We start from the raw sequence: 24,724 nt of genomic DNA, 5'->3' as shown, positions 1-24,724 counted from the left end.
ATTTTGATCACCCAGTCACCGTGTTATCTAATTTCTCCACTGAATTATCACTGGGGCCTTTTTTTTTCTACCTCTCTTACAACTAATAAGCAGTCTGTGGGGATTCATTTTAAAGCCATGCAAATATCCTTCTCAGCATCAGAATTTCCCATAGATTTAACATCTATTGATTTTTGCCTGATCTAGCCTTTATCACAATGGTTTCAAAATGATTTTCCAACCCTGGCTGGTGTGGCTCAGTGGCTGCTGCATCAGCCTGCAAACCAAAGGGTCGCAGGTTCAATTTCCAGTCAGGGCACACACCTGGGTTGCAGGCCAGGCCCCCATTAGGGGGCGCACAAAAGGCAACCACACATTGATGTTTCTCTCTCTTTTTTCCTCCCTTCCCCTCTCTAAAAACAAATAAATAAAATCTTTTTTTAAGAAATGATTTTCCGCCCTGGCTGGCGTAGCTCAGTGGATTGAGCGTGGGCTGCGAACCAAAGCATCGCAAGTTCGATTCCCAGTCAGGGCACATGCCTGGGTTGCAGGCCACGGCCCCAGCAACCGCACATTGATGTTTCTTTCTCTCTCTCTCTCTCTTTCTCCCTCCCTGCCCTCTCTAAAAATAAATAAAAATTAGTAAAATCTTAAAAAAAAAGAAATTATTTTCCATCTCCAGCACTCCTGCCATATTTAACAGGCAGCTCTCTTTCTACTGTGAGCGAGAGCCCCTTCCCTCTCATTTACTTAACCATTCATTATATGTGTAGACTCATGCATTCCTTTTCAATTTAATCTTTATTGTATTTTTCCCATCACTATTTAGTCCTCTTACACCCCCCAGCAATCAACACATTCCTTTTTCCCCAAGAATTTATAGTTTATTACTATACGTCACTATTTCAGTGCTCATGTTGTTCCAGATTTGACAAGGGGGGTCCTCTTAATCTAGATCCTGTACATTTCCAACTTTTAAAAACTTTTCTGGCATCATCATAAAATATCTCAAGCTCATCTGTTGCTCCAGCCCTGGACTCTGCCCCTTTCTTGACGAGCCCTGGTTTATGTTGGTGGGGAATGGTATTGGGGACCAGAAAAACCTGGGCAGCTAGGCATGCTCATGGCTGCTAGTGTGACTTTGTCTGGGGCCTTTTCAGACAAATCCAGGAAAAGTGAGCATGCATATTTACACACACACAAATGTACACACACTCATCCATACATAATATACACATGCACATAAATATGCTTATGTATATATTTTAAAAATCATGAGTTCACACCAGTACCTCCACAGTCCATTGCAATATATCCCCATAGGATTTTTTCTTGCCTTCCTCTACACTGGGAACCTGGCACCTAATGATATCGCTCTGTCTACCTTATAACACGCATTATTTACTCATTTCAATAAGTATATCTAAACTATTTCCAAAATTGCTTTGCCCAAACCCATAAAATACACAAACCTGCTAAAATATTTTTAGATGGGATTCATCTGCAGTTCTTGCCACACATATACATCCAGGTGTCACCTGAGACCTTGTTAGAAATCCTACCAATTCGGAAACTCTGAGACAGAACCCAGGAATCTGTGTTTCAACAAGCCCTTGAAGTGATTCTTATGCATGCTTAAGTTTGAGAAGAACAGCCTGAAATACGCACCATGGATTTATGATATGTGTGTGCCCATGTGCCTGCATGTTATGTAAAATAATACTTTCAACATATTCAAAAAGTAAAAACAGCTATAAAACAAGTCCAGTGCTGACTAATAGGGGTCCTATTGTCACAGAGTGGGTGTGGAGGTGGAGATGTACAGGTAAACAAACCCTCCACTCTGTTCTTTATTTGTCCTCCTGGTACCAGCCAAAAGGAGGGGGGATGGGAGTGTGTGGCGGTGACCACACTGGTGTCAGGGGAACTCTCCCGTCCCCAGCTCCCACACCTCCCTGTAGAAGCACAGTAGGTAAACCCAAGAGGGAGCAAGATCTGCTTGTGTTGAAAAGCTCACAGCACTAATCTGAAATTTTCCCCCTGTTCTCACCCAGCTTCCTCTCTCTTCAGAATCACCAAACAAAACCCTCTGCCTCCAGCACTGAACACTGCACACTCCCACCTTCGGGCCTTGTCTGCCCCCCACACACCCACTTTTTCTCTGCAGACTGTCTGACAGTCACTGGCGCTGCACTGTACAATGATAGTTTCCTTGTGGAGAGAGGGAGGAGAGTTACGTGGGCCTTCCCCAACTCCACCAAAAGATCCCACCAAGCAGCCTTTCCTAGACCTGAAATCAGAGGGGTTACCTGGTTATCCGCTTAGCGTGCAGGTTGTCTGGCCACTCCTAATATTCTGATTCAGTCCATCTGTATTTCTGACAAGTGTGGGGCATGATTCTTTTGATCTTGGCAAGTTTTGAAATATTAGCCTAAAAGCAAGTGGCTCCATCTAAATTACCTGGGTGGGAAGCTTGTTTAAAATGCATGTTTGTGAATCCCCCTCTCAGAGAATCTAATTCAGTAGGAGAGGGTGCTGTGCATTTTGAACACGCTACACCCTGGTTCCTCAAGGAGTGATGCTGGACCAGCCGCTGGGTATCGCCTGGGAGCTTGTTAGACGTTCAGAATCTCAGGCCCTGCCCAGATCTGCTGAATCAGAATCTTCATCTTAACAAGAGGTCCACGTGTTCAAGTTTGCACATTCAAGTTTGAGAAGCACTGATTTAGAGTAGTGGTTCTCAGCCTTGGATATGGGCTAGAATCACTTGAGGAGCGTTCAAAAATCTCAGGTGATTCCAATTTATAGCCAAGGCTCAGAACTTTGAGCATCCTTCCCAGTCTCCCACTGCAGAATTCAGGCCAGCCAGGAATTCCAGGGGGAAGGCGTGGCACCCTCACCCATGAACCCAGGGCACCACCTCAAAAATTCCAATGACCTGGCAGGTGCTAAAAGAAAAAGAGAGAAAATGGTATGTCATTTCACCTTATTTATAAGCATTTTTATCTACATCCTTCAACCCTTAACTTTTAATTTCTCAAGACTATTCCACTGGGGTCATCCCATTAATTTATTCTATGGTTTCTACCACATGGACTCTGTGTGTCTATTTGCTAACATTATCCACAAATCAGATCTTTACCAACTCTATATTTGACTAAGGCATATATGGACCAGTCATCACCCAAAGTTAGCAGGAACAGACATAGATAGCATCCCTCTGTCTTCTGGGACCCGGTGACCCTGAGCTGGGCACCTCATCTGGGAGGGCTAGTTGCCCTATTCCCAGCTCACTTATGCCCCAGCCCAAATTCAGCCCCTCTGAACCTTCTGTTGTTCCAGTTCTGTTACTCCAGACTCCTTCCTCCCTGGCCTGAACACCTTCTGACTAAACCAGCTTCCTTCACCAGGGTTCAGCCTCCTTTCACTAACTTGTCAATGACAATTCAGAAATATCCCCCATAGTGCCATTAAAGAGCTTCAAAATAATTATCCAGTGAAGGATTAAGGTGATCTCATGGAACTGCATTCTATGTACATATTTTCAAAAGATAAAGATTTGTGTCTTGGGTGTCTCCATTTCCTATGGGGCCACATCCAGCTTATTTATGCAGCAAGGATGCTAAGTATGCCAAAGAAATAATCCATGGTGTAATCCACTCTTTTTTAAAAAAGATTTTATTTATTCATTTTTAGAGAGAAGGGAAAACAAGGGAGACAGAGGAGAGAAACATCAATGCATGAGAGATACAGCGATTGGTTGCTCTTGCATGCCCCCAACTGGGGACCTGGCTTGCAACTGAGGCATGTGCCCTGACTGGGAATCAAACCAGCAAACTTTTGGTTCGCAGGCTGGCACTCAATCCACTGAGCCGTACCAGCCAGAGCCATAGTGTACTCTTATGGATCTTGTGATCTAGTGACACAGATAGGTGGGTAAACAACCCAGGGGACTCTGTGAGCTCAGGAGGCAGCAGTTTTCCCTGGATAGGAGAGGAGTTAGAGAAGGCTTAGCAGAAAATGAGATGCTTGAGCTGGGTCTTGATTACATAGAAATGTAATGACTTAGATGATGACTAAGTGCAAAGTCAAAATTATAGGTTATTTTTGAAGGAATTCCGTATTGTAACTTTCAATTGCTATGAATATTATAAGGTATCACATATAACTTTTAATTAAAGAAATGGGATCGTGAAACTAAGACAATTTACAATAGGCTTATCTGAGATAATAATGCATAGTAAGCATGTAATTTATCAGGTGTGCCATTTATCTTATAGAATCAACATCATAATGAGGGCATCAATATCACATATTTCCAGTTATTCAAACTGGAAGCCCCACATTGAAACTGGGGTTCAAACTATTGAGGGGCTCTTCAAGATGAGGGATACCAATGTAATAAAATTCCAATGGATCAGGCATTAATGGAAGTTTAGGAATTTAAAAATCAGGATTTCTGAGCCAACCCTTCAGGAAAGAGTCACACGACCTCTTGTTACTGACCGGACAAGCAAGTGCCAGGTAGCAGCTTCTCTTCCCACTGGTTCCTTTGAAGCCGCAATGCAGGGAAAGAACTTGGTGGGCAGAAGGGCCAGGCAGTGAGCATCTCTTCCTGTGAGTATCAAAAAGCTTGACCCTGTGCTGAGGAAAGTGTGTGCCTGTGAGCGTGAATGGTCAGCAAGACAGCAATGCAGGTGTCACAGGAGTATGAAAATGCATTCATTCATTGAGGAGTCCCAGCTCACCTCCCTGTCTCAGGGTCAGCCTGTCCTGGAGAGAACACAGAACAAAAGAGAGAACACAGAATTCATGAGGAGAAGAACTAGGGCAGTCTAGAATCATATAAAAAGGGCTGTTTGAGGGGGCCATGTCAAGTGAAAGCTGGTACAGCAAGTCCTCTAATATGTAGTTTCATTACAATGTTGATGAAATGTTTAGGAACTTAACTCCTATTTATATCAATTAGACCATGGTAAAACTGGTTTTGTTATAAGTCATTTCACTTAAAGTCACAGAACCTATGGATGAAGTTAAGTTAGGACTTACTGTATGATTGTCTGATTTTCCTGCCCACCTGTGCCTGAGGACTACCCAGGTCATACCTGGTCTCCAGTACTATCGCTGAGCCCCACATTGCCCAGCCCCACCATTTACTCTCAGGTAACTTTGGACCAGTCCCTTAATCTCTAAGCTGCAAGCCACTCATTTGTAAACTAGAGATAATAATAGTCCAGACCTCCCATAGTGGTTGTGAGCCTCTGTAATGTAATAAGATAACATGTGTGGGCTTAGCTCAGGGAAAGCAGCCCTAAGTTTCAGCTGGTCCTGTTCCACCCTTCCCAGGCCCTTGCAGCCTCTGCCCGCCTTTGATCCCAAGGTTCAGTGGATTCTCTTCTCCTGTACTACAGCTATGGAGTTTTACCTAGAGAAGAGAGGTTGATGGAATTACTTTATATGCTGACTCCAGAAGGACTCTAGGCAGCAGGTGTATGAGAAGGCAGGTCTCTGTCCTGGACAGCTCTGTTAAAAAAGCAAGTAGGTGGAGTGTCTAGAGGCTTGGATGACTTTTCCAACCTGAATTGGATGGAGCAGACGTGTCCTGGCTTTAGCCCACTGCTCCCCATCTTTCCTTTTCCATTAGGTCAGCAGTTCCCATCAGCTTCCTCTCAAAGCCGATATCCGTATGGAGCACCCATCTCATGCTCTTCTGCCCTGCTTCTGGAAACCGGATTCACTCCCGCCCCTCTCCCAGGCCAGAGTGAGTGTGCTGTCCCCTACGCTGCCCGAATACCTTCCATCTCAGCTTCCTTCCGTGCAGCCCACTTTCCTGGATGGGCCAACTGCAGTTCTTTCCACCACAGCGAGGCCAGTCTGGCCGACAAGCAACCTGCAGCTCGGTGAGCCAACTGTGCCCACCTGCTCCCCATGGCTGTGGGCTCCCCGGGCTCCTGTCACCAGCGTTCCTGCCCACTTCTCCATCCTGGGCAAAGTTCTCATGTGTCCACTCTGCTGACATCTGCCTCCAGGCCATGGTTTGGAGGTCCCACACTCACCAGCTGTGTGCCCATAGGCAAGCTGTCTGCCCTCTCTGATACTGTTTCTTCATCTACATAAAGAAGTAATACCCATTTCTTCCTCACCTGAGTTTGCTGGGGTTCCAAGAGAAAGACTTAACAGAGGTGTTTTTCATTTTTGAAATCCTCACCCAAGGATATATTTATTGACTTTAGAGAGAGACGTGGGGAGAGAGAGAAAGAAACATTGATGTAACTGGTTGCCCCTGATCAGGGATCAAACTTGCAACTTTTGGTATATGGGACGATGCTCCAACCAACCACACCACCAGGCCAGGGCGAAGAGATGTTTTGAGCACTGTACAGCAAGATGCAGGGCTAGGTTTTTATGATCATTCCTGACTGGGAATGTCTGCTCTTTTCGGGTTTAGTAAGACCTTTCATGTGCATGCCCAGAAGAGCTTCCACAGGTGCTGTGTCGTCTTCCGCTCCCTCTGCTGGGCATCACAGCTGCAGACAATATGTTCATTTTCTGTGCAAAGGCTGCCCTTGGCCATGTCCATTAGAACTCACTGGAGTTGCTTTTCAAATTGCACATTGTGCCATGCCCTCTAAATTTGCCACTTAACAGCTGCCTCATTCAAAAAACTATTAAGAGCCCCATCTTATAAAGTTATGCATAGTACAGCCAAATAACTGAAGGCAGATCAGATAACATTGTGACCCTGGACTCCTAGAGTCTGAGCTCTAATCCTGATGTCATGGCCTACCCACTGGCTCTTTGCTCTCCCCACTGTGGGGACTGCTCTGTAAAACAGGCTCAGGGCCAGACCCCTATCTATCTTACTGAACTCTGTCTTATTTGCATGGTTGCTCTTTCATTTATATTGTCCTGTAGAATTTACTTTGAAAAGCAGCTCCAGCTGTCAAGAGAGGTTCTTTGGGGGTTCAATAGACATGCCATTCATTTGGCTCCATTTCTTTTTTTTTTAAGATTTTATTTATTTATTTTTAGAGAGGGAAGGGAGGTAGAGAGAGAGAGAGAGAGAGAGAGAGAGAGAGAGACATCAATATGCGGTTGCTGGGGGTTATGGCCTGCAACCCAGGCATGTACCCTGGCTGGGAATCAAACCTGCGACACTTTGGTTCGCAGCCCATGCTCAATCCACTGAACTATGCCAGCCAGGGCCCCATTTCTATCTTATTCTATCAGTCACCACAGCTTCCTAGAAGTGTGCCAACCACTAAAGATCACTTGTCTGTATGTGTATCCACTCCCTCCCAAAAACACACACACTTCTCCTATTCTTCCTTCGTGTAACTAACATAAGCTAGAGTTTTCTAAAAGACGTTTACAAATTATGTCTAAGAATAATTCAATTTATGAAGTCCAAGTTTCTGATAATACTGTTTACTAAGCACAGAGGTCTTGTTCCCCTTCCTACCTCATCTGACAGTGCTCTGCCCCAAATGCCTTCTCTCCCCAGTCCACCCCCATCCCTGCCTGCCAGGAGTGAGATAGAGGCAGTGGTACGTGGACCGTCTGACAAAAGAGGGGCCATGGACTGGAAGGGTGGCCCAGCCATCCCTAGAATGAGTAGTTTAACCCTCATACTTTTCTGGGTGCCCATTTACAATGCAGAAACCAATAGTCCTGGGCAAGGTCTACACTGGCTGCTATTTCTCCTGGAGCTGAAAGCATTCACACACATCTAGTCGTAGAGCTGAACCTGGAAGGGACTCTGAGTTATTTGGTCCAATCCCTTCATTATGCAGTTAAGGAACTGGGACTTTGTTTGTTTGTTTGTTTGTTTTAAAGATTTTTATTTACTTATTTTTAGACAGAGGGGAAGGGAGGGAGAAAGAGAGGAAGAGAAACAATGTATGGTCACCTCTCATGCACCCCCAACTGGGGACCCAGCCCACAACCCAGGCATGTGCTCCAACTGGGAATTGAACCGTTGACCCCCTAGTTAGCAGGCTGGCACTCAAATGACTGAGCCACACCAGCCAGGACAAACTGGGACTGTTTGATTCAGGGATTTAATGTAGTCATTCAGCTAATTAATGACAGAGTCAAAACCAAAACCCAAACTTTCTCTCTATCTTTATTTAAAGCAAATGCTTCACTTTTAAAAAGTGATTCTAAAGAGAAGAAGGGAGAGAGAGAGAGAAATATCTATTTGTTGTTTCATTTATTTATGTATTCATTGGTTCTTTTATGTGCCCTGACCAGGAATTGAACCCACAACCTTGGTGTATGGGTACAATGCCCTAACCAACTAGGGCCAGAACCTAAACTTTCAGACAACTAGTGCAATGGTTTTTACAGACGCTTCCTCACTCATAGACCACAAGTATGGAGATAACTCTCACTATACCTGGTCTCTCCGTGTACTTTTAGTAAGTATACACCGAATCTGTGCCCGAGTAGACAGCCTTACTCTAAGGCATGATTCCATCCTATATGAAGCTGCCAACTCTGGGAGAAATAGACTAAGAACATCAAGAAGCAAATTAAATAAATTGTCCTACAATTCCTTTAAAGATTTTATTTATTTATTTATTTATTTATTTATTTATTTTTAGAGAGGGGGAGGGAGAAAGAAAGGAAGAGAAACATCAATGTGTGATTGCCTCTCACACACCCCCTACTGGGGACCTGACCTGCACCCCAGGCATGTGCTCTAGACTGGGAATGGAACCAGTGACCCTTTGGTTCATGAGCGTCACTTAATCCACCGAGCTGTACCAACCAGGGCAAATTGTCCTACAATTTTAATTAAAAAGTAGAAACTTGATAGGTAGAAACATACAAATTACCTATTGTTTAATGGCTCAGAGTCCTAGGAAGGCAAATGCTTAACTGTTCTCAGAGCCTTTGAGAGTGGGGGTTGTAACTGTTTTCATCCAGAAAGCTCATAAATTCAAAAAGTGAAAGCAACTGTGAGGACTGTGAGTTTATGTTTTATCATGTTCATTCAGATGAATGTGGATCTGGATTATGTGAGGACTAGCTGAGGCCCTGCAAAGGCAGTCCCTGCTCTTTTCGAGAAGCCAAAAGGATGGAGAAGATGTAGCAGAAAATTGCACTTACGTTGGAAATTTTTTAATAGACTTTGGAAACCAGCATACACTGCAGCCATGCATTCATTGACTCGCAGGCTTTCACACCCGCAGGGACCTCAGAACACAGCCTGCTCGTTGAAAGGGAGCAGAGAAAGAGAACGAGTGATATGTCCAAGTTCATTCCACAGGCTGGAGACAAAGCAAAGATGCCAGCCTGCTGTGTCAATTCAGTATTTATACCGCACCTTGACTAAAGAAGAAGGAAAGCATCAGAAAGTTCATTTATAAACATCTAGAATACTCCTTAAGGTTTATACTTTTAATAATTACTTTGACATATATTATCTTACTTAATGCTTAGTACAATCCTTTGAGGAAAGAAGGCCATTGTCCTCTGTTTTGCAGCTGACTAAACTACAGCTCGAAGATGATGAAGGACCTACCCGATATCACACATCTGCCAGTGCTCGTGGAGCTGGGTCTCAGTTTTGTGTCATCCAAGTCCAGGTTCACCTGAGAAGTTGTGTTACGAATCTACCAGGCTTTCTAAACATCTTCTAGGCCAATATGCCCATGCCCACATATTCCCAGACAGGTTCTTGGCAGATTCCTGTATAGCTCGATCAGCACTTTAGATGTTATAAAGTCTTTTGTGTCATTAAATCAGGAAAATGGATATAAGTTGGTCACATGAACGCTTGGCAGATAGCTGATTCTAGGACGTTGCTGTATGCCTTGTGTTACGTGTGTTCTGAGACAAGCCTTCTTACATTCTGTGTAGTGAAGGACTAGTAGTTTGTTTCTAATTTCCATCTGTCCTGGACCAAATTTTGATAACACATTAAAAAATCTATTACTAGAGCAACAATCACGTGCTTGAATGCTGCAGTAATGTCAAACTGCCACAAAAATTTCTAACTGCTAATTCACAGTTTTCTGTGCTGATCTTGCTTCAGGTCAGTAACAGTGTACAGACCAGCATGGGTCCGCCAATGTGTTGAGAAATATTGTTCTAAGCAATGCCATTCCTGAGAGAAATTCGCTCAATGAAGAGTTCCTTAATCAAATACGTTTGGGAGACTCCATAAACTGAAAGGTGTCAGTGCACATTAGCATATTGAAGCTCTGAGAAGTCTTGAATTGAAGGAGCTCATTGCCTGTGGCTCAGTGGATGGAGTGCTGGCCTGTGAACCAAGACGTCACCAGTTCGATTTGAGCTCAGGGCACATGCCTGGGTTGCAGGCCACATCCCCGGTTGGGGGCATGTGAGAGGCAACTGATCAATGTATCTCTTACACATTGATGTTTCTCTCCATCATTTTCTCTCTCCCTTCCCCTCTCTCAAAATAAACAAAATCTTAAAAAAATAGCTTGTTTAATCATCAGTTAATTCAGCTTTTCCCAAACTGACTAACCTCAAAAACTCATTGTTCATGAAATACCTTTCAAGATCCTGCAGAATTCATATTTCTTGAAATAGCCTTGGCTCTGTCTTGCCAATTATGGGTAAAGCACAGGCCCCAGGTAGGCCTGAAATGAAAGTTTCTGTCCTTTGTTCATGTCTTCAAGTGCTGTCTTAGAAAAAAAAAAGTCTTTATAATCTTTGGTTCTGTAGTGCGCAGTCATGCTTTGCCTTTTACCAACTTCCATGCCTACTTCTACCTCCCCAGTAGGACTCGCTGTGGGTGATGTCACCCATGAAGAAGGTCACAGCCACCTGTCTGCAACAGCCCCACTACACTTTGCCGCTGCATCTTGAAAACGTATCTGCTTGCCCACCTTCACTGACATGGCTCATGACAGCCCATCTTCCTCTTCAGCATTACCTTTCACAGACCGGAGGAATCCTCTTCCCATAAACCCAGTTCTGTGACAAATGCTTGTCCATTTTTCATGGAAACTGTATACCCACACAAAAAGTGTAACTTTTGCCTAAAATGCACATATTGCTGTTCCCTAAGCAGCAGTACTTCTTATCATGCTCCTCACGCACTTTCTTACTCTCTCTGCCTTGCACACTGTGTGGGCTCTCGTGACCCCCAGCGGGAGGTTCCCACCTTCCCTCAGGTCGTCTGGACCTGGAAATGAATTCCATAGAAATTCTAAATCATTGCTGTCATTCACACTCCTTTTTAGATTTTTTATATTATATTTCATTGTTTATGCTATTACATTTGTCTCAAATTTTTCCCCTTCGCTCTTCACCCAGTCCCCCCTTCCTCAGGGAATCCCCACATTGTTGGCCATGTCCATGAGTCAATGCATGTGTGTTCTTTGGCTACTCTATTCCCTATGCTGTATTTTACATCCTCATGACTATTCTGTAACTACCTGTTTGTACTTCTTAATCCCTTCACCTTTTTTGCCCTTTCCCTGACACCCTTCCCATGTGGCAACCATCAAAATGTTCTCTGTATCTATGATTCTGTTTCTGTTCTGTTTGTTTATTTTGTTTATTTCAGTACCCCATGGATACTGAGCTCCCCTTCAAGCAGAGGTGGCAAACACAAGGCCCATGGGCCTAATCCAGCCCTCCACCTTGTTTTATCCGGCAGACACCTTGTTTCTACCCAGTGGCAGCGCCAAGCTCCTTGCCCCTAGTTAAGGAGTAGTTACATTTATATAGTCCTAAAGTTACATTCAGCCCTTTAAAGGCAACTGCAAGGCTGATGTGGCCCCCAGTGAAAATGAGTTTGACACCCCTGCCTTAGAGCCACGCACTATGCCAAGAAATATGTTGAAATATAGCACAAGTCAGCCAAGCTCTCTGCTCTGGGAGAATCTTACTTCCCGGGTTTGGACACAGTGATGTCTACAGGGCTTGAGAGCTTGGGGCAGCAACTTCCAACATTGGTGTTGTATGAGATGTGAATCAACAGTCCCCACCAAAAAGGGGTTAAAAAAATTTGGGAAACAGAATTACACGTGCTAACACATATTATGAGTTTTGAGGGAAGACTATATATAGTAGGTTTTTGTAAATGTACTTAACCTGCAAAACATCTTTTCAAGGAACCCATGTTTAAGACATTATTCCTCTGATGCTATTTGGGAAATGCTGGCTTGGAGTAGCTTCAGCCCCCTCAGTCCTGCCAAATGCTGAGGACTAGATGGAAGTCATTCAACACGCATCTTCGTTAGGTAGGAAATGGATATCTTTGTGATATCCCTTCTCTCTGCCTTTTGAATGATAAATAAGTTGAGTCTGCACCCAACACTCAGTTATTTACTTTTCCACAAGTGTATGTTCTGTATAATTTACCACCTAGAGTCCCAATGACTCCCCAGTCTGTATTCCTAACCCAGACCTCTCCCCTGAGCTACAGACCTCACACATCCTGCTGTCTGCTGAACAATCACCTACCGGAGCTCTGTAACAAAACGTCCAACAAGCACATCAAGGGCAGTTTGTCCCACATAGAAGTGATTACTGCCCTCATAAAGTTCATTTCTCCATCTGAATTTCCTAATGGCCCTATTACTGCCATCCAACCAGAAACCTGGAAGATCTTCTGAATACCATCCTCCCAGCGAAATTGGCATTAAGTCCTCTTGGTTCTTTCTCCCTTCCAAGAAGCTCTACAATTTGCTCCCTATATTCCATCCTCAACTGCTATTGTCTAGTTTAGGGTCTCACTACAATGGTTTGCTAATGGGTTAGGTTAGGTTTTCTGGGGAAAAGACTCTGGGTTTCTGCAACCTGCATGCAGGAAGGTTATCAGAGAAAGCTATGGGGAGTAACACCTGTAGCGGGTAAGGATGGAGGAGGTAAGACCGAGCAGAGGGAGAAGTTAAACTTTGATGGAGTTGCAGCAATAGCCTCAATTGGTCCTACAGGTGCTCTGGAATTGGATGACCCTTTAGAGCTGTCCCAACTTGATGCAAGGGACTGGAGTTGGGAGACCTTAAACCAACACATTCCCACTCTTTTCAACCTCTACCATCCATAGCAACCCCTCCTCCCCCCACCCCACCTCACCCCAGGGTGGCATGACCTTTGTCCAAGGGCAAATCTCAGAATGGACCTCAGCTGAGAGCCACCAGCCACCAACTCTTCCAGCAGCTGGAAGAATGGATGCCCTAGTCCTGAGGGAGATCAGAGTAGCATACCACAGCCTCCTTGTCCCTAATCTTGCTGTTTTCCAATACATCTCCCATGACACCACCAGAGTTTCTCTAACACCAGATTTAATCACACTACACCCTTACTAGTAACCTTTCAATAGCTCCTCATTATCTACAAGATAATTCAATTCTGATCTCTGTCTACCCATGAAGGCTTGTCTCCCACAGCTTTCCTCCTGCGCGCACTCTTGCCCCAGTAATCCCCACCTACCGACACTTATCAATCCTTCATGCATGTTGCTCCCCCTGCTGAGTATGAGTTTGTCCCATTTCACTCACTAGCAAACTCTTCTCCATCCTTCATAGCCCAGAGTAAGCACCTCCTCCTCTGTGAAACCTTCCTTAATATCCTCAAGCAGAGGTACTATCCTATATACTCTTTTTGTACTCTTGCAGTTATTTGTTTATATGATCACAAGAACGACCTCTTTAAGAGCAAAGTCTGTGTTGTATTAATTTTTGAATGTGAATGAATGGATCAGCCATGTGCATCAGTGTTGTATAAAGCTGTGTCTACATGGACTGACTCAAACTAACTAGAGTTTTTGGTCTAATCAGCTGTTTTTTTTCAAGGACTTAACCAAGTTGTCCAATGAGGGCTGTAGGTCCCTATGGAGAGGGATTCTACTTGGGGAAATTCAGCTGGTTTGGTATACACAGCTCAGTGCTCTGTGGCTTAATAAATACTTCCTGTTATGTTGATGCTGCTCCTTCATATTGGAAAAATGATGTAGCCAGTGATCTACAGCAGCGGTCCCCGACCTTTTGACACCAGGGACTGGTTTCATGGAAGACAGTTTTTCCACTGACCTGGGGATTGTGGGGCAGGAATGGTTTCGGATAATTCAAGTGCATTACATTCAAGCTCACTCCCTGCTCTGCGGTTCAGTTCCTTATAGGCCTGGACTGGTACTGGTCTGCGGCCCGGAGGCTGGGGACCCCTAACCTATGGGATGTGTTCTGAAAGGTGCCATGTGGTCTGACTTGCCCCCAGATCTATTTTTTATGTCTGAGGTTTCCCCTCATGTTCATTCTGAAACCCTTACCCTGTATTTTCTGTGACTAGATCAGTGAGTGGTTCCTTTAGTGGGGTGAAAGTACTCTAAGTCCTGGGCTAGCTGATACACCTAGAGAAGAGAATTTCTATGTCTCTTTATTTCACCCCTTTAAAATTTTCTATATTTTGTATATGCTTTATCATGTGTATAATATGGTAGCACAGTAACACAAGTATATAATTTATAAATATAATTAAGTATATAATTTATACTTGAGTATACACTCAAGTATACTTGATATTTTAAGAACAATCACAGAGGCTGCATCCTGCCAGAGCTGGTGAACCACCTCCTAAGGAATTGAGAACCTGGATACGAAGAGCCAGGAGGTGGAGCAGAAGGCAGCAGTGGGCCAGGGAGCCAACAGGAGGTCTGAAGGGATATGAAAGGGCAACAGTCCCTACCTGCACAGGAAGATGCCCTGCCTGCCTTTCACTGTGGTTGGAGCTCATGTCAGAGTATAGCCACCAGGTACAAAGATAGTGGTGGCTGCTCCACAATGTGTAGGTAGGGGGCTGAGGGGCACCTATCTGATTAGAGTCAGGGCACAGGCACTTGGTCTTAAAGTTGTATTAGCATAATCAGAGCACTGTCTTCACTCCAGTTGTGCGGTTATTTGGGGATGACTGTAAGATTGGTTGATGGTGGAAATGAGGAGTGGAAGGGAGGGTGTTGTTAGCATTGCAGCCTGTAGTGCCCTTTTGGCAGACGGGCACCCAGTGAGCCACATTACACTAGAAAGAGGAGTGTGGTATCAGAGATGAAGAGGGACCCTGCTCCCAGCACCAAACCCTGGGGCCAAAGAACACATGCAGATGATGCTCCAGAATAGCCTAGCAGCCAGGAAGCAGCTTATGACATAGGACCAAGAGGCATGATCAGGGAGGGGACCTGCAACAGAACCACTGTGTTCTATTGTTCTGGGTTCTATTGCCTGCTACCAATAACTGTGAGTCCCAATGCCAGAGTCTTATGAAAAGTAAAGGAACTATTTATTCACAGGTTTGTTCAAAAGTTACACAGGTTTAGAACGATGGTGAAATTCTACCGTTAAATCTCATACCCTTTAGAAACCAAAAAAACACCTACAAACACACAGTCCTGTCTACCCTTGCCACACCAGGCCAGTCAGAGGTACCATATCTCAGGAAAAGAAATAGGAGTCTGTAGCTTACTTAGCTGGGCAGATTCCTGTCTGTATTCCAGCTTCTTCCAGTCGTCTGTGCTGGGTTCCTGCTCTTAATCCAAAACCACATCCTCATGGTGGGCCAGTGGAGGTCCTTCTGCATCTTTTCAAACTGTGTGGCCGAGACCCCTCACACCTCCTACATCCAGCTTTTCTGCTCCTTTCAGAGCTGTATGGCTAAGCCCTCCCATGGCTGCCACAGCTGGGTTTAAATCCTGGTTGGATCTTCCTCTGTAACCCCATTTCTGACTCCCCCCACACTGGGTTACATCGGCCAGTAGTCTGGCCTTTTCTGCCTTCTTGGCTACCATTGTTAGTCCAGGCAGGCATGGTGGAACCACCTCCAAGCCTCTTTTGCAGGCCAGCAACTGGGGAACCACTTCTCACTTCCCAGGTTAGAGTCACGCCCATCCCCCTGGCCTCCAGTGTGGCTGGCACAGCTAGTTAACATTACTAAAACACTGGCCAAGTTCTTTAAATATGCAAAGTAACGCTCAAGGGCTCTTCCCCTTCCCCCAGCCAGGTTATGGAGGCTTTGGGATTTTTTTTCTTTTTCTATATTTGGGAGCCGAGGGTCTCTGGTTCAGGGAGACCCCTAGTCCAAACACCCCAAGTTCTGGCCCTCGTTCCACGCCTGTTACAGACCTTCTTAATGGGAGATGGGTTAAGGGCAGAGAGGTATTCCAAGAGGAAGTCTTCATGAAGGGCAAAAAGGAGGCACAGAGACACCCCAAATGTAAATATGCTTAACATGACAGATTTCATCCAGATGGCGAAGAAGCAGCCTTCTTCGCAAGGCCTGGTTCCATAGTCAGTGGAAGGCTGTTGGCTGGGCATGGGAGGATGCTATATGCAGTTTTCTTACATACAGTGTTCCCTGGAAAGCAAAGATCAGAAGGGAACCCAGTGCAATTTCTTTTTATTTTCAGACTCTTGATTAGGCTCTTAGTGTGCTACCAGCCTCAGACAGTGCACCCTACAAGGGCTGTGACCACTTCAGCTGATGAGACTTTGCATTTGTAAATCACTTCAATTAATGTAAACTTTTCATATACTGTTTTCTATATCCTTACCACAACCCAGACAGGCAGGTATTTTTATCTGCATTTGGCAGATGGTAATTTTAAAAAATTCAAACAATGAGTGTTTAGCCCAAACCTTGTATCCTGCAGAAGAGGACGCTGAGACCCAGGAGGTTCACTGATTCACCACAGACAAAATGCAGATACTGTTAAAGCCTCAAAGCCAGGACTTGTGGAACTCCACCTCCTCCTCAGTCTGCATCATCTTGTTACGCTTCCCCCCAGCCCACCATGATGCAAAAATCAGAGACCAGCAGACAGAAAGTGGACGTGAGGAATGGCTAACACATTTTATTGGCTCTGCCTTTCCACTTTTGATTGGTTGGTTCTAACAGCTCCTGTGTTCCTTTACAGCATGCAAAAGGAAAGAGCAAGAACACGGGAAGGATAGAGGCAACACACCCAAAAAGCCCAGATTGGTCTTCACAGATGTCCAGCGTCGAACTCTACATGCAATATTCAAGGAAAATAAGCGTCCATCCAAAGAATTGCAAATCACCATTTCCCAGCAGCTGGGGCTGGAGCTGAGCACCGTCAGCAACTTCTTCATGAATGCGAGGAGGAGGAGCCTGGACAAGTGGCAGGACGAGGGCAGCTCCAACTCCGGCAACTCATCCTCTTCATCAAGCACTTGTACCAAAGCATGAAGGAATAACCACGAACTAAAACCTCGGTGGAAAAGCTTTAAAGAAAAAAATTTTTAAAAGACCAGGACCTCAAGATAGCAGGTTTATACTTAGAAATATTTGAAGAAGAAAAAAATTGTTATTTATAGTCCAAAGAAACCAAAGACTTAGCTCACCTGCATTCTAACTTTGTTCAGAGACACACACTTCAGCGGGGCGACGACTTGGCAAGAATTATGAGCAGGAAAACACCACTGGATCTTACACCTTCAGTCCATGGTCATTCTCACTGTGCTTGGCTGTTCTGTGGTTTGGAGCATAGTGGTATTGAGCCATCGAGTGGGCATCTTTCAAGATCGGACTTTCTCATCTGTTCCACCATGCCACGAAGGTGTCTGGTGTCTCAGTACTATGTGTATGGGTGCGTGCGTGTGCCCACATACACACCACCAGTGGTTAGGGACTTAGGCAGGGCTGGTCTTTAGGAAGGGTTGTACTGTAGGAGTGCAACCAGCAGTGTGGGGTTGTCTGAGTTCATTGGGTTCGGAGTGTGATTTTGCTCGTCTAGCCTATTGTTTGAACCTGCCAGGCCCGCAACCTAAACGCAGATTCAAACCCAGCAAAGAAAATTTGAATGACACCTAAACTAGTGCATTCTCTTTGTTTGTTAAGGAATGTTCAAATGTTTTTTAAGAAATGAAACAAGAGTCCATCCATTAAAAAAAATCACCTAGGTACCAAAGAACACACTGAATATTAAAGTGCAGGTATTTTATTGCAATGATTTTAATAACCAAAGCTATTTTTACACAAGATACTATGTAAAGTTATACGTATGAACTGATCTAGCTGTAATACACATGCCACATAGAATCATGACTATTATTTATGACTTGAAGCATTTGAAATACTCGTTTTCAGAACTGGCAAGAAAGAATGTAGCTTCAGGGAAGCAATTAATACCATAACAGAGAGGGCGATGCAGCATACATGTACACCCAGATGGCACACTCCCTTTCGGGATCCATAAGCGTCACTTCAGTAGACATATAACATGATTCCAGAATCTGTTTATATAGCTGAGAAAACCTGGGGGTTCCTCCAAAGTAGGATCCCATTTGTAAACTGGAAAACAAAGTTTCACACAGTAGGTAACTGAATTAGAAAATTTGTTCAAAGTAATGCTTTTTTAATAAAAAGATCATGAAATAAAGGACTCCCTACTTAGATATTAATTTATCAAATCTGCATGCAGAACAACATGCAGAACAACATTAGTGAGCAGAACAACGTTATTATTAAAATGAACTATCCAATATCTGTAATCATTCTAAAAATATAATCAAACTGTTTTTATTGCTAATCCCAGACATTTTATAAAGACTTGGGCATCCATGAAAACAGCAGGTACAACCAAGAAATGGTGGAACGTAGACAAAGCCAGAGTCCCAGTGGGAGACGAGACTTTGGGTTCCAGAGGTCTTGGGCTGTTTATCTGATTAAGCATAGCCTCCAAAGCATACTACATTCTCTCTTGCTACTACATTAAGCTGGAAATTTTATAACGTAGATTCTACTTTCTAACAGGGACAGATAAAAACTAGACCTCAACTTCCAAATATAAAAATTTAAATTTCTATTTTCCCAAATTACCTAACCAGGGCCATAGAAATCAAAGCAAGAAAGAAAACAAAAGAAAAACTACCAAAAGATAATGCCATGGTACTAGTAGTACCTGAATGAATCACTTGATTTTCACCCCAAATTCTATCTGAATTCCATTGAATTGTCACTCATACAAGTGGAAGTCTTTTGTACTATTAGGTAAAAAACTGGGTATTCTTGGTTAGTTAGGATATCTAACTAGAAATATAAAATTAAATATTATCTCAACAATAAGGTATTTACTGAAATTCATTAAAATGCTAAAGAAAAAAGATGAAACCATTTTGAAATAAAATCTAACTCCTTAGGATCAAATCCCAGCACCTTGTCGAGGTCTAGAAGAGGCAGACACCTGGAGACATGAGGCAAAACCAATGAGCCACCTGTGTGTCTGCTACAGCATGAGGAAAGGAAATCAACACATACTTCCCCTTCAATGAAATAGCGCATTTGCCTTGACACATTCTATTTTCTTTATCTTGCCCTAAATTCCAGCTTAAAATTTTCCCTTCTAAATATGGCACAATTACAATTGAGCTATTAAAAGAGACAATTTAAATGGTTACCCTCCAGATTTGCTGAAAATTTAATCTTGTCAATGACATAAACTGAAAGGAAAAAACTGATTTACTTTTTTTCTCTCTCCAGGAATAGAGGGGCCAGGAGTAGAGCTATATAATATATTTCTATTTAGGAGGGAGGAAAGCCTTATTTATTTAAAACATGAGAATTTTAAATGCAGGGAAATTCAAGCTGTGTCTACACCTAATCTTACCAAATTCAATACCCCAGGAAAAACAAAAGTTGAATTCAGACAACCATGGTTTTTTCTTTGCTTTGTTTGTACACATAATAACCCTCTCAAATTAATGTGGTTGCATTTTAAATTTTCAACCAGTTATTTTGGTACTATGTAGACACAGTCTCAAAGAATATTATTACATTTTAAATATTCTCACCATAATAGTTTTTTGAAAAATAACCAGTGATTCTATTTGCTAACACCAAAGATAATTTTCATACCAGCATTGAATGTGCACCCATTATGCAATTTCAGGGCCAAGAGATATATTTTCTCATAAACAGATGCACAAATCCGAGCCTGAAAAGCAATTTTTTTACTTGACTATTTAAGCATCCTCACAACCACTGCTTCTTAGAAATCATAATGGACAAACTCAGCTTCCCACAAGCAATACACTTATTCCATCACATATGACTGATTCTGTTTTGCTTCTGACTTGTCACCTAGAAAATGCTTCCATTCCTGCTTCACATCGCATTGATTTATGGCTCAGGTTCTAAACCCTCCACAACCGAGCAGATCACACACCATTTATTCAACCATCATTTCTCAGTCCTTGAACAGAATTCACCTAAAAAGACATCTCATTCTTCTACTTGTATGTTTGTTTATTCCAAAACTGCACTTCAAATAATACATTTTGGGTTTTGTTTTGTTGGGGTTTTTTTAGAATGGAAGTTAGACTGTTTGGGGCCATAGGTCATTTATGTCCTCTCACAAGTAGAAGCTTCCCTGAAAGGGAGCCAAGAGAAAGAGTAGGAAGTCTGGACACCCCAAAAACTCAGTAAATGTTCAAGTAAAACAATTCTGAAAATCAGGAGCTGAGTGTTCCAGTCCTGGATGTAGTGGGACTACACCCCCAAAACCAAAGAAAATGTGTGGGGAAATTCAGAAGTTCTAACTGAACATGTCACTCACTCTTCCCCCTGCCCCCAAAAAGCATAATTAATTTTCCAGGAAAAAAAGTAAAAGCACTATGCTTAATTTGGACTCATGCCCGTCCCATTGCTACCCCAGGTGAATGACCCATCTTTGCAGATTAAATGCAAACTTTGCTATACCAAAGAGTCCTAGGACATTTTCTCATGAGCTATAAAGGCATTTTCCCTAAAAAAGGTTCTCCCTTCTTTGTACATAAAGCATGAAAACTATGCATTTAGCAAACAAAGAGAAAGCACTTCTCCCTTTCCGATCTAGTTGTTTAGGGTGCATTCAAATACCAGAGGCCATTTTGAGATGCCGTTGGCCTTCTGGATTATTCTTGTGGTGTGGTTAGCTTTACAGTGCATTTGGTAACTATTTCCTAAATAAGAAGGACAAAGAAGCAGAAGGTAAGAAATAGCTACTTCCACGTGTAAAAAAAAAAAAGTGTAAAGATCTACTATTTATAGTGTGAACCAAAGACGCTACCTCACTCAATTTCCATTGGTGATTTTAATCACATTGATATGATACCAAAGAATACCAAAGATATTTTCATGCACGGCCTCTGTCTGCAGAGGGAACTCCACCCCGGTCCCTTCTCCCACCTCCTTGCCCCTCCTCACTCTTCACTCAGTGTGTAAACTTGTCTTCATTCTTAATAATAATGATACGACAACAACAACAACATTAGGAAATACTACTCTTACTACTGCTAGTTCTACTTGTAAATCTCTAGGCAAACATGTTGCAAACTTTGTAAACTCCTAGGACGAGTGCCTTGCTTGAACCAAAGTGTTAAACCGCTGTTGACCTCTCTCACCTTATACTCTTTGAATACCTCAGCCTCTTAGAAAGGCCACTAATGAAAAAAAAAAGAAGGAATAATTATTCACCGTGGTGCTTTTTCCGTGCAACCATGCAATGAAACTTTCTTTGATACCAAAGGATGACTTTTTTCCCCCAATTTCTTGCTGATAAACCAAAGCTCCTCCTCCTAGTTCCCCTCTGAGGTCCCCCACTTCACGGAGTCCCTTCCCCAGGCAGGCCGTGCACCACTTTTACCAATTCCTCCAAATACCTCATAGTGATGACGTTTTAGGGTTATGTTGTATAGAGAGTTTATGTGATGAGGCAGAACTTACTAGTTTGATAATTGTTAAGGTTACTTTTAAAAGAAACTTTATAATTCTTATTTATTTTGTAGCTTGTACGTTTGGGATGTCCGCCCCCTCCCCGCTTCGGTTTGGGGTTTATTTCTTGGCAGAACTGCTCTGTTGCTCAAGGAAGACTTAATTTCTGGAAACGTTCCCCACGTGGGTTAAGGGTTGTGTAAAAATGCAAGAATGGAATAAGAAACGCTTTTCACTTTGATGGTTACTTATGAAGTTTTTGTGTTTCGTAGTAAATTTGTTTCCACAGGGTAAAAAAAAAGTATATATATATATATATATATAATCTCTTTTTTGTGAAACTGGTTCCTATTTTCTCTATAATGTGCTGTGATTTTTTAATTTAATTACATTTTATATGAGCTTATTTAATCACTGCTTTAATTTATGACTGTGTAGTTTTTAAAATGTATATAGTAGAATCCAAATGGCCAAAGCTTTATGTTACACAATCTTTTTGTTCTTGACGCTAAGATAAGCTGAAGGCAAGAGCTTCTCTTAACTGCAGGGTGTATCTTTAGCTTTTTCTTAGCGGGCACTTCCACACGTGTTGTGAACACTGCCAGTCCCCCCTCAGAAACCTGTACATGCCAAAGTGAGTGTTTGAAGGTAGTCCTATTTGTCACTTAGAAAGAAGAAAGGCATTATTCGTGTTCTTCCTTTAACTTATTAATTTTTTTAAAGAAAAGATTACTTTGCAGGTTAGACCTGAAATTCCAAAGAATTTAAGACTAGTTTAATGTTCCAAAGCACCGGCATCTGTGAGATACTTTGCTACTTTTTTTTTTTAAGCCATTCGCACGGGTATGAGAAGTAAAGAGTGTAAAAACTCAAAAAGACAAGCTAACTTGAATTTGGAAATCCTGTTAAGTTTCACCAAGTTTCTGAATTGCTTCAAGGCAGGGGGCAGGTCCTGAGGACACAGTTCCTTCAGCAGAGCCGAGAGGAATATCGAATGGCTTCATGCCCTTACAGAGGAAGTCGAGGCTGAGGGGCAGCTGACCTGGCCCCTGCCCCACGGGCTAACCCATGGAAAACGCAAAACATGATTGCTCAGCCCCAGTGATCAGTCAGGTTTAAGGACAGTGTTTCACAGTGACACGTTCCACCCCCACGTCTGTTTCTTGGAATCTGCTACTCACAATTCCCACCCCCACCTCATACGCCTGCCCATCAAAACTGGAAGAATTCTCCTCAAATGTCAGAGTCCCCTGGTGAATGTATCCCAGGCCTATTTGAGTTTGTCTCTTCTCACACATCTCACTACTAGTTTTCTTTCCACGCAGCACAGGCGGTCCCTGCCTCAGGCCCCCTTTGCCATCGCGGCTGTTCAGGTACTGGGCCCCACTTTACTGTAGATCTGCACACAGAATTCTCTGCCGATTCGTGGCACCCTCAGAAGACCCCGTGCCCATTATTTTGTTTTATTTTGCTGAAATAAGTTGCTTCAACTACATGACATAAATCCATAAATGTAAATACTTTTCCTCTCAATACAAGAAATTTATATGATTTTCTTTGGCAGGGGTGTTTGGGGTGGGGAAGGAAAGGGAGGGCTTAGACTTTGGATCAAAGGTTACGTTTTCTTAGAAGCATTTTTATACTCATTATGTGTTTTAGTCGGGCAATAAATCTGCTCTGAGTTGCAGGATCATTCTGTGCTCTGTCAGTAAGCATGGACGGATTTGTTTTTAATTCGAACGCCGTGCGGTGAGTTACAGAAAGCCCAGGAGAATGGTGGAGGGAGAAGACTGACCGTCAGCGGGGAACCGCTGAACCGAGTGGTATTCATGAGGTCACAGTTCCTGTTTCTATGTTAGTCTGGATTTTTCATGGTATGTTCTGCATTTATTGCATAATCTTTATGGGCTCATTTTAGATATGCCGTCTGAACCAAGTGACAAGTATTTTTTAACAAAATAAACTTTAAAACATTGTCTTCCACTTGCTTCGGTAGTCGTCTTCATACTCCCTGTGTTTCTTGTCCCTTCTGAAGTCAGCCCACCTGTCTCTCATTTAGACTGTCCCTTCTTTGCTGTTGTTTGAGTGTGACGCAGTTTCCCTGTTCAAGTTAGCTTGATGGTTTATTATGTAAGGAGGGTGCCTAAGACAATCATCAGGTAAAAATAAATAAAAATAAAATGAAAAAAAAAAAAGATCAGTAGAGTAGAAAATCTTCCAAGAGCAGAGGGAGTTCTTCCTTAGCAATAGGGGGAAAAAAGAAAAGGTAAATACATAATAAAATAATGAATTAATTTAAAACCTAACCATGAGGGGCTTAGAAGATTTTTGATAAAAGAAAAATGTTGCTGTCATTTTCTTTGTCAATTAGAAAACAGTGGTAGCTTCTACGTTGCATTTACATTTCAGACAAAATGATTATTGTACCCAGTTATGGTGGTTTGCTAATATTTTGTCTCTCTCTCTTTCTCTGTCCAATGCTTCTTCTGTATTTTTGTGTGTAGCAACAAAAAGTGTAATGCATTAGGCATTATCCTGGTTTGTTTATGAGTATTTCCTGTACTGCATTAAGGTTTCTTTCTCTTTTTTTTTAAGCTTCGCTACTGTTCTCACTTTATGCCGTGCAATATCATCTGCTGTGTTTGCTAAGCAAAAAAGAAAAAAAGAAAAAAAAGCAAGTGATGATGCCATCATGCTTTTCAGTGTTAAAATGTTTCAGCATTTATGTAGTCACCAAAATGTAGTAAATAAAATGTTGGATTTTCCAGCACTTTAAATTTAGACAATTCTTGCTTCTTTTGTTTTCATTCTCTTTGTAAACCTCAGCAAGTAGCTCATGGATTTTCTCTGGAGGAAGGGCCAAGCTGAGAGGACAACATGCCAAAGCCAGGGCCATGGTTTTTTGCTTTGTTTTTTTATTTTTTTCAAATCAAAGGGAAAGTGTATTTAGAAAGTTTCAGAGTTAGTAGAAGTGAGCCAGCTGGGCTGCAGAGGCTCAGGAAACAAGTTGCAGAAGCAAAAGGAGGACCCTTGGAGCCTAGGAGAGGGGAAGGCAAAG

General features: G+C 42.8%; 1 protein-coding gene across 2 annotated transcripts in view; it reads left to right on the top strand.

The window, feature by feature from the left end:
* ONECUT1 (one cut homeobox 1) overlaps positions 1–23,852 on the top strand; it is a 39,262-nt gene extending 15,410 nt beyond the window's left edge. The window contains exons 2-3 of one of the 2 annotated variants that reach the window (XM_036033741.1): positions 5,624–5,740; positions 16,871–23,852. In XM_036033741.1, coding sequence (XP_035889634.1) covers positions 5,624–5,740; positions 16,871–17,163 — 410 coding nt within the window. In that variant the 3' untranslated portion in view covers positions 17,164–23,852. The remainder of the gene's footprint in view (positions 1–5,623; positions 5,741–16,870) is intronic. The other variant, XM_028507144.2, reaches the window with a different exon arrangement.
* The last annotated feature ends 872 nt before the right edge of the window (positions 23,853–24,724 follow it).

The sequence above is a fragment of the Phyllostomus discolor genome, chromosome 1 (genome assembly GCF_004126475.2).
Source record: "Phyllostomus discolor isolate MPI-MPIP mPhyDis1 chromosome 1, mPhyDis1.pri.v3, whole genome shotgun sequence".
Taxonomy (NCBI): domain Eukaryota; kingdom Metazoa; phylum Chordata; class Mammalia; order Chiroptera; family Phyllostomidae; genus Phyllostomus; species Phyllostomus discolor.
This window is presented reverse-complemented; position numbering and strand designations above follow the sequence as displayed.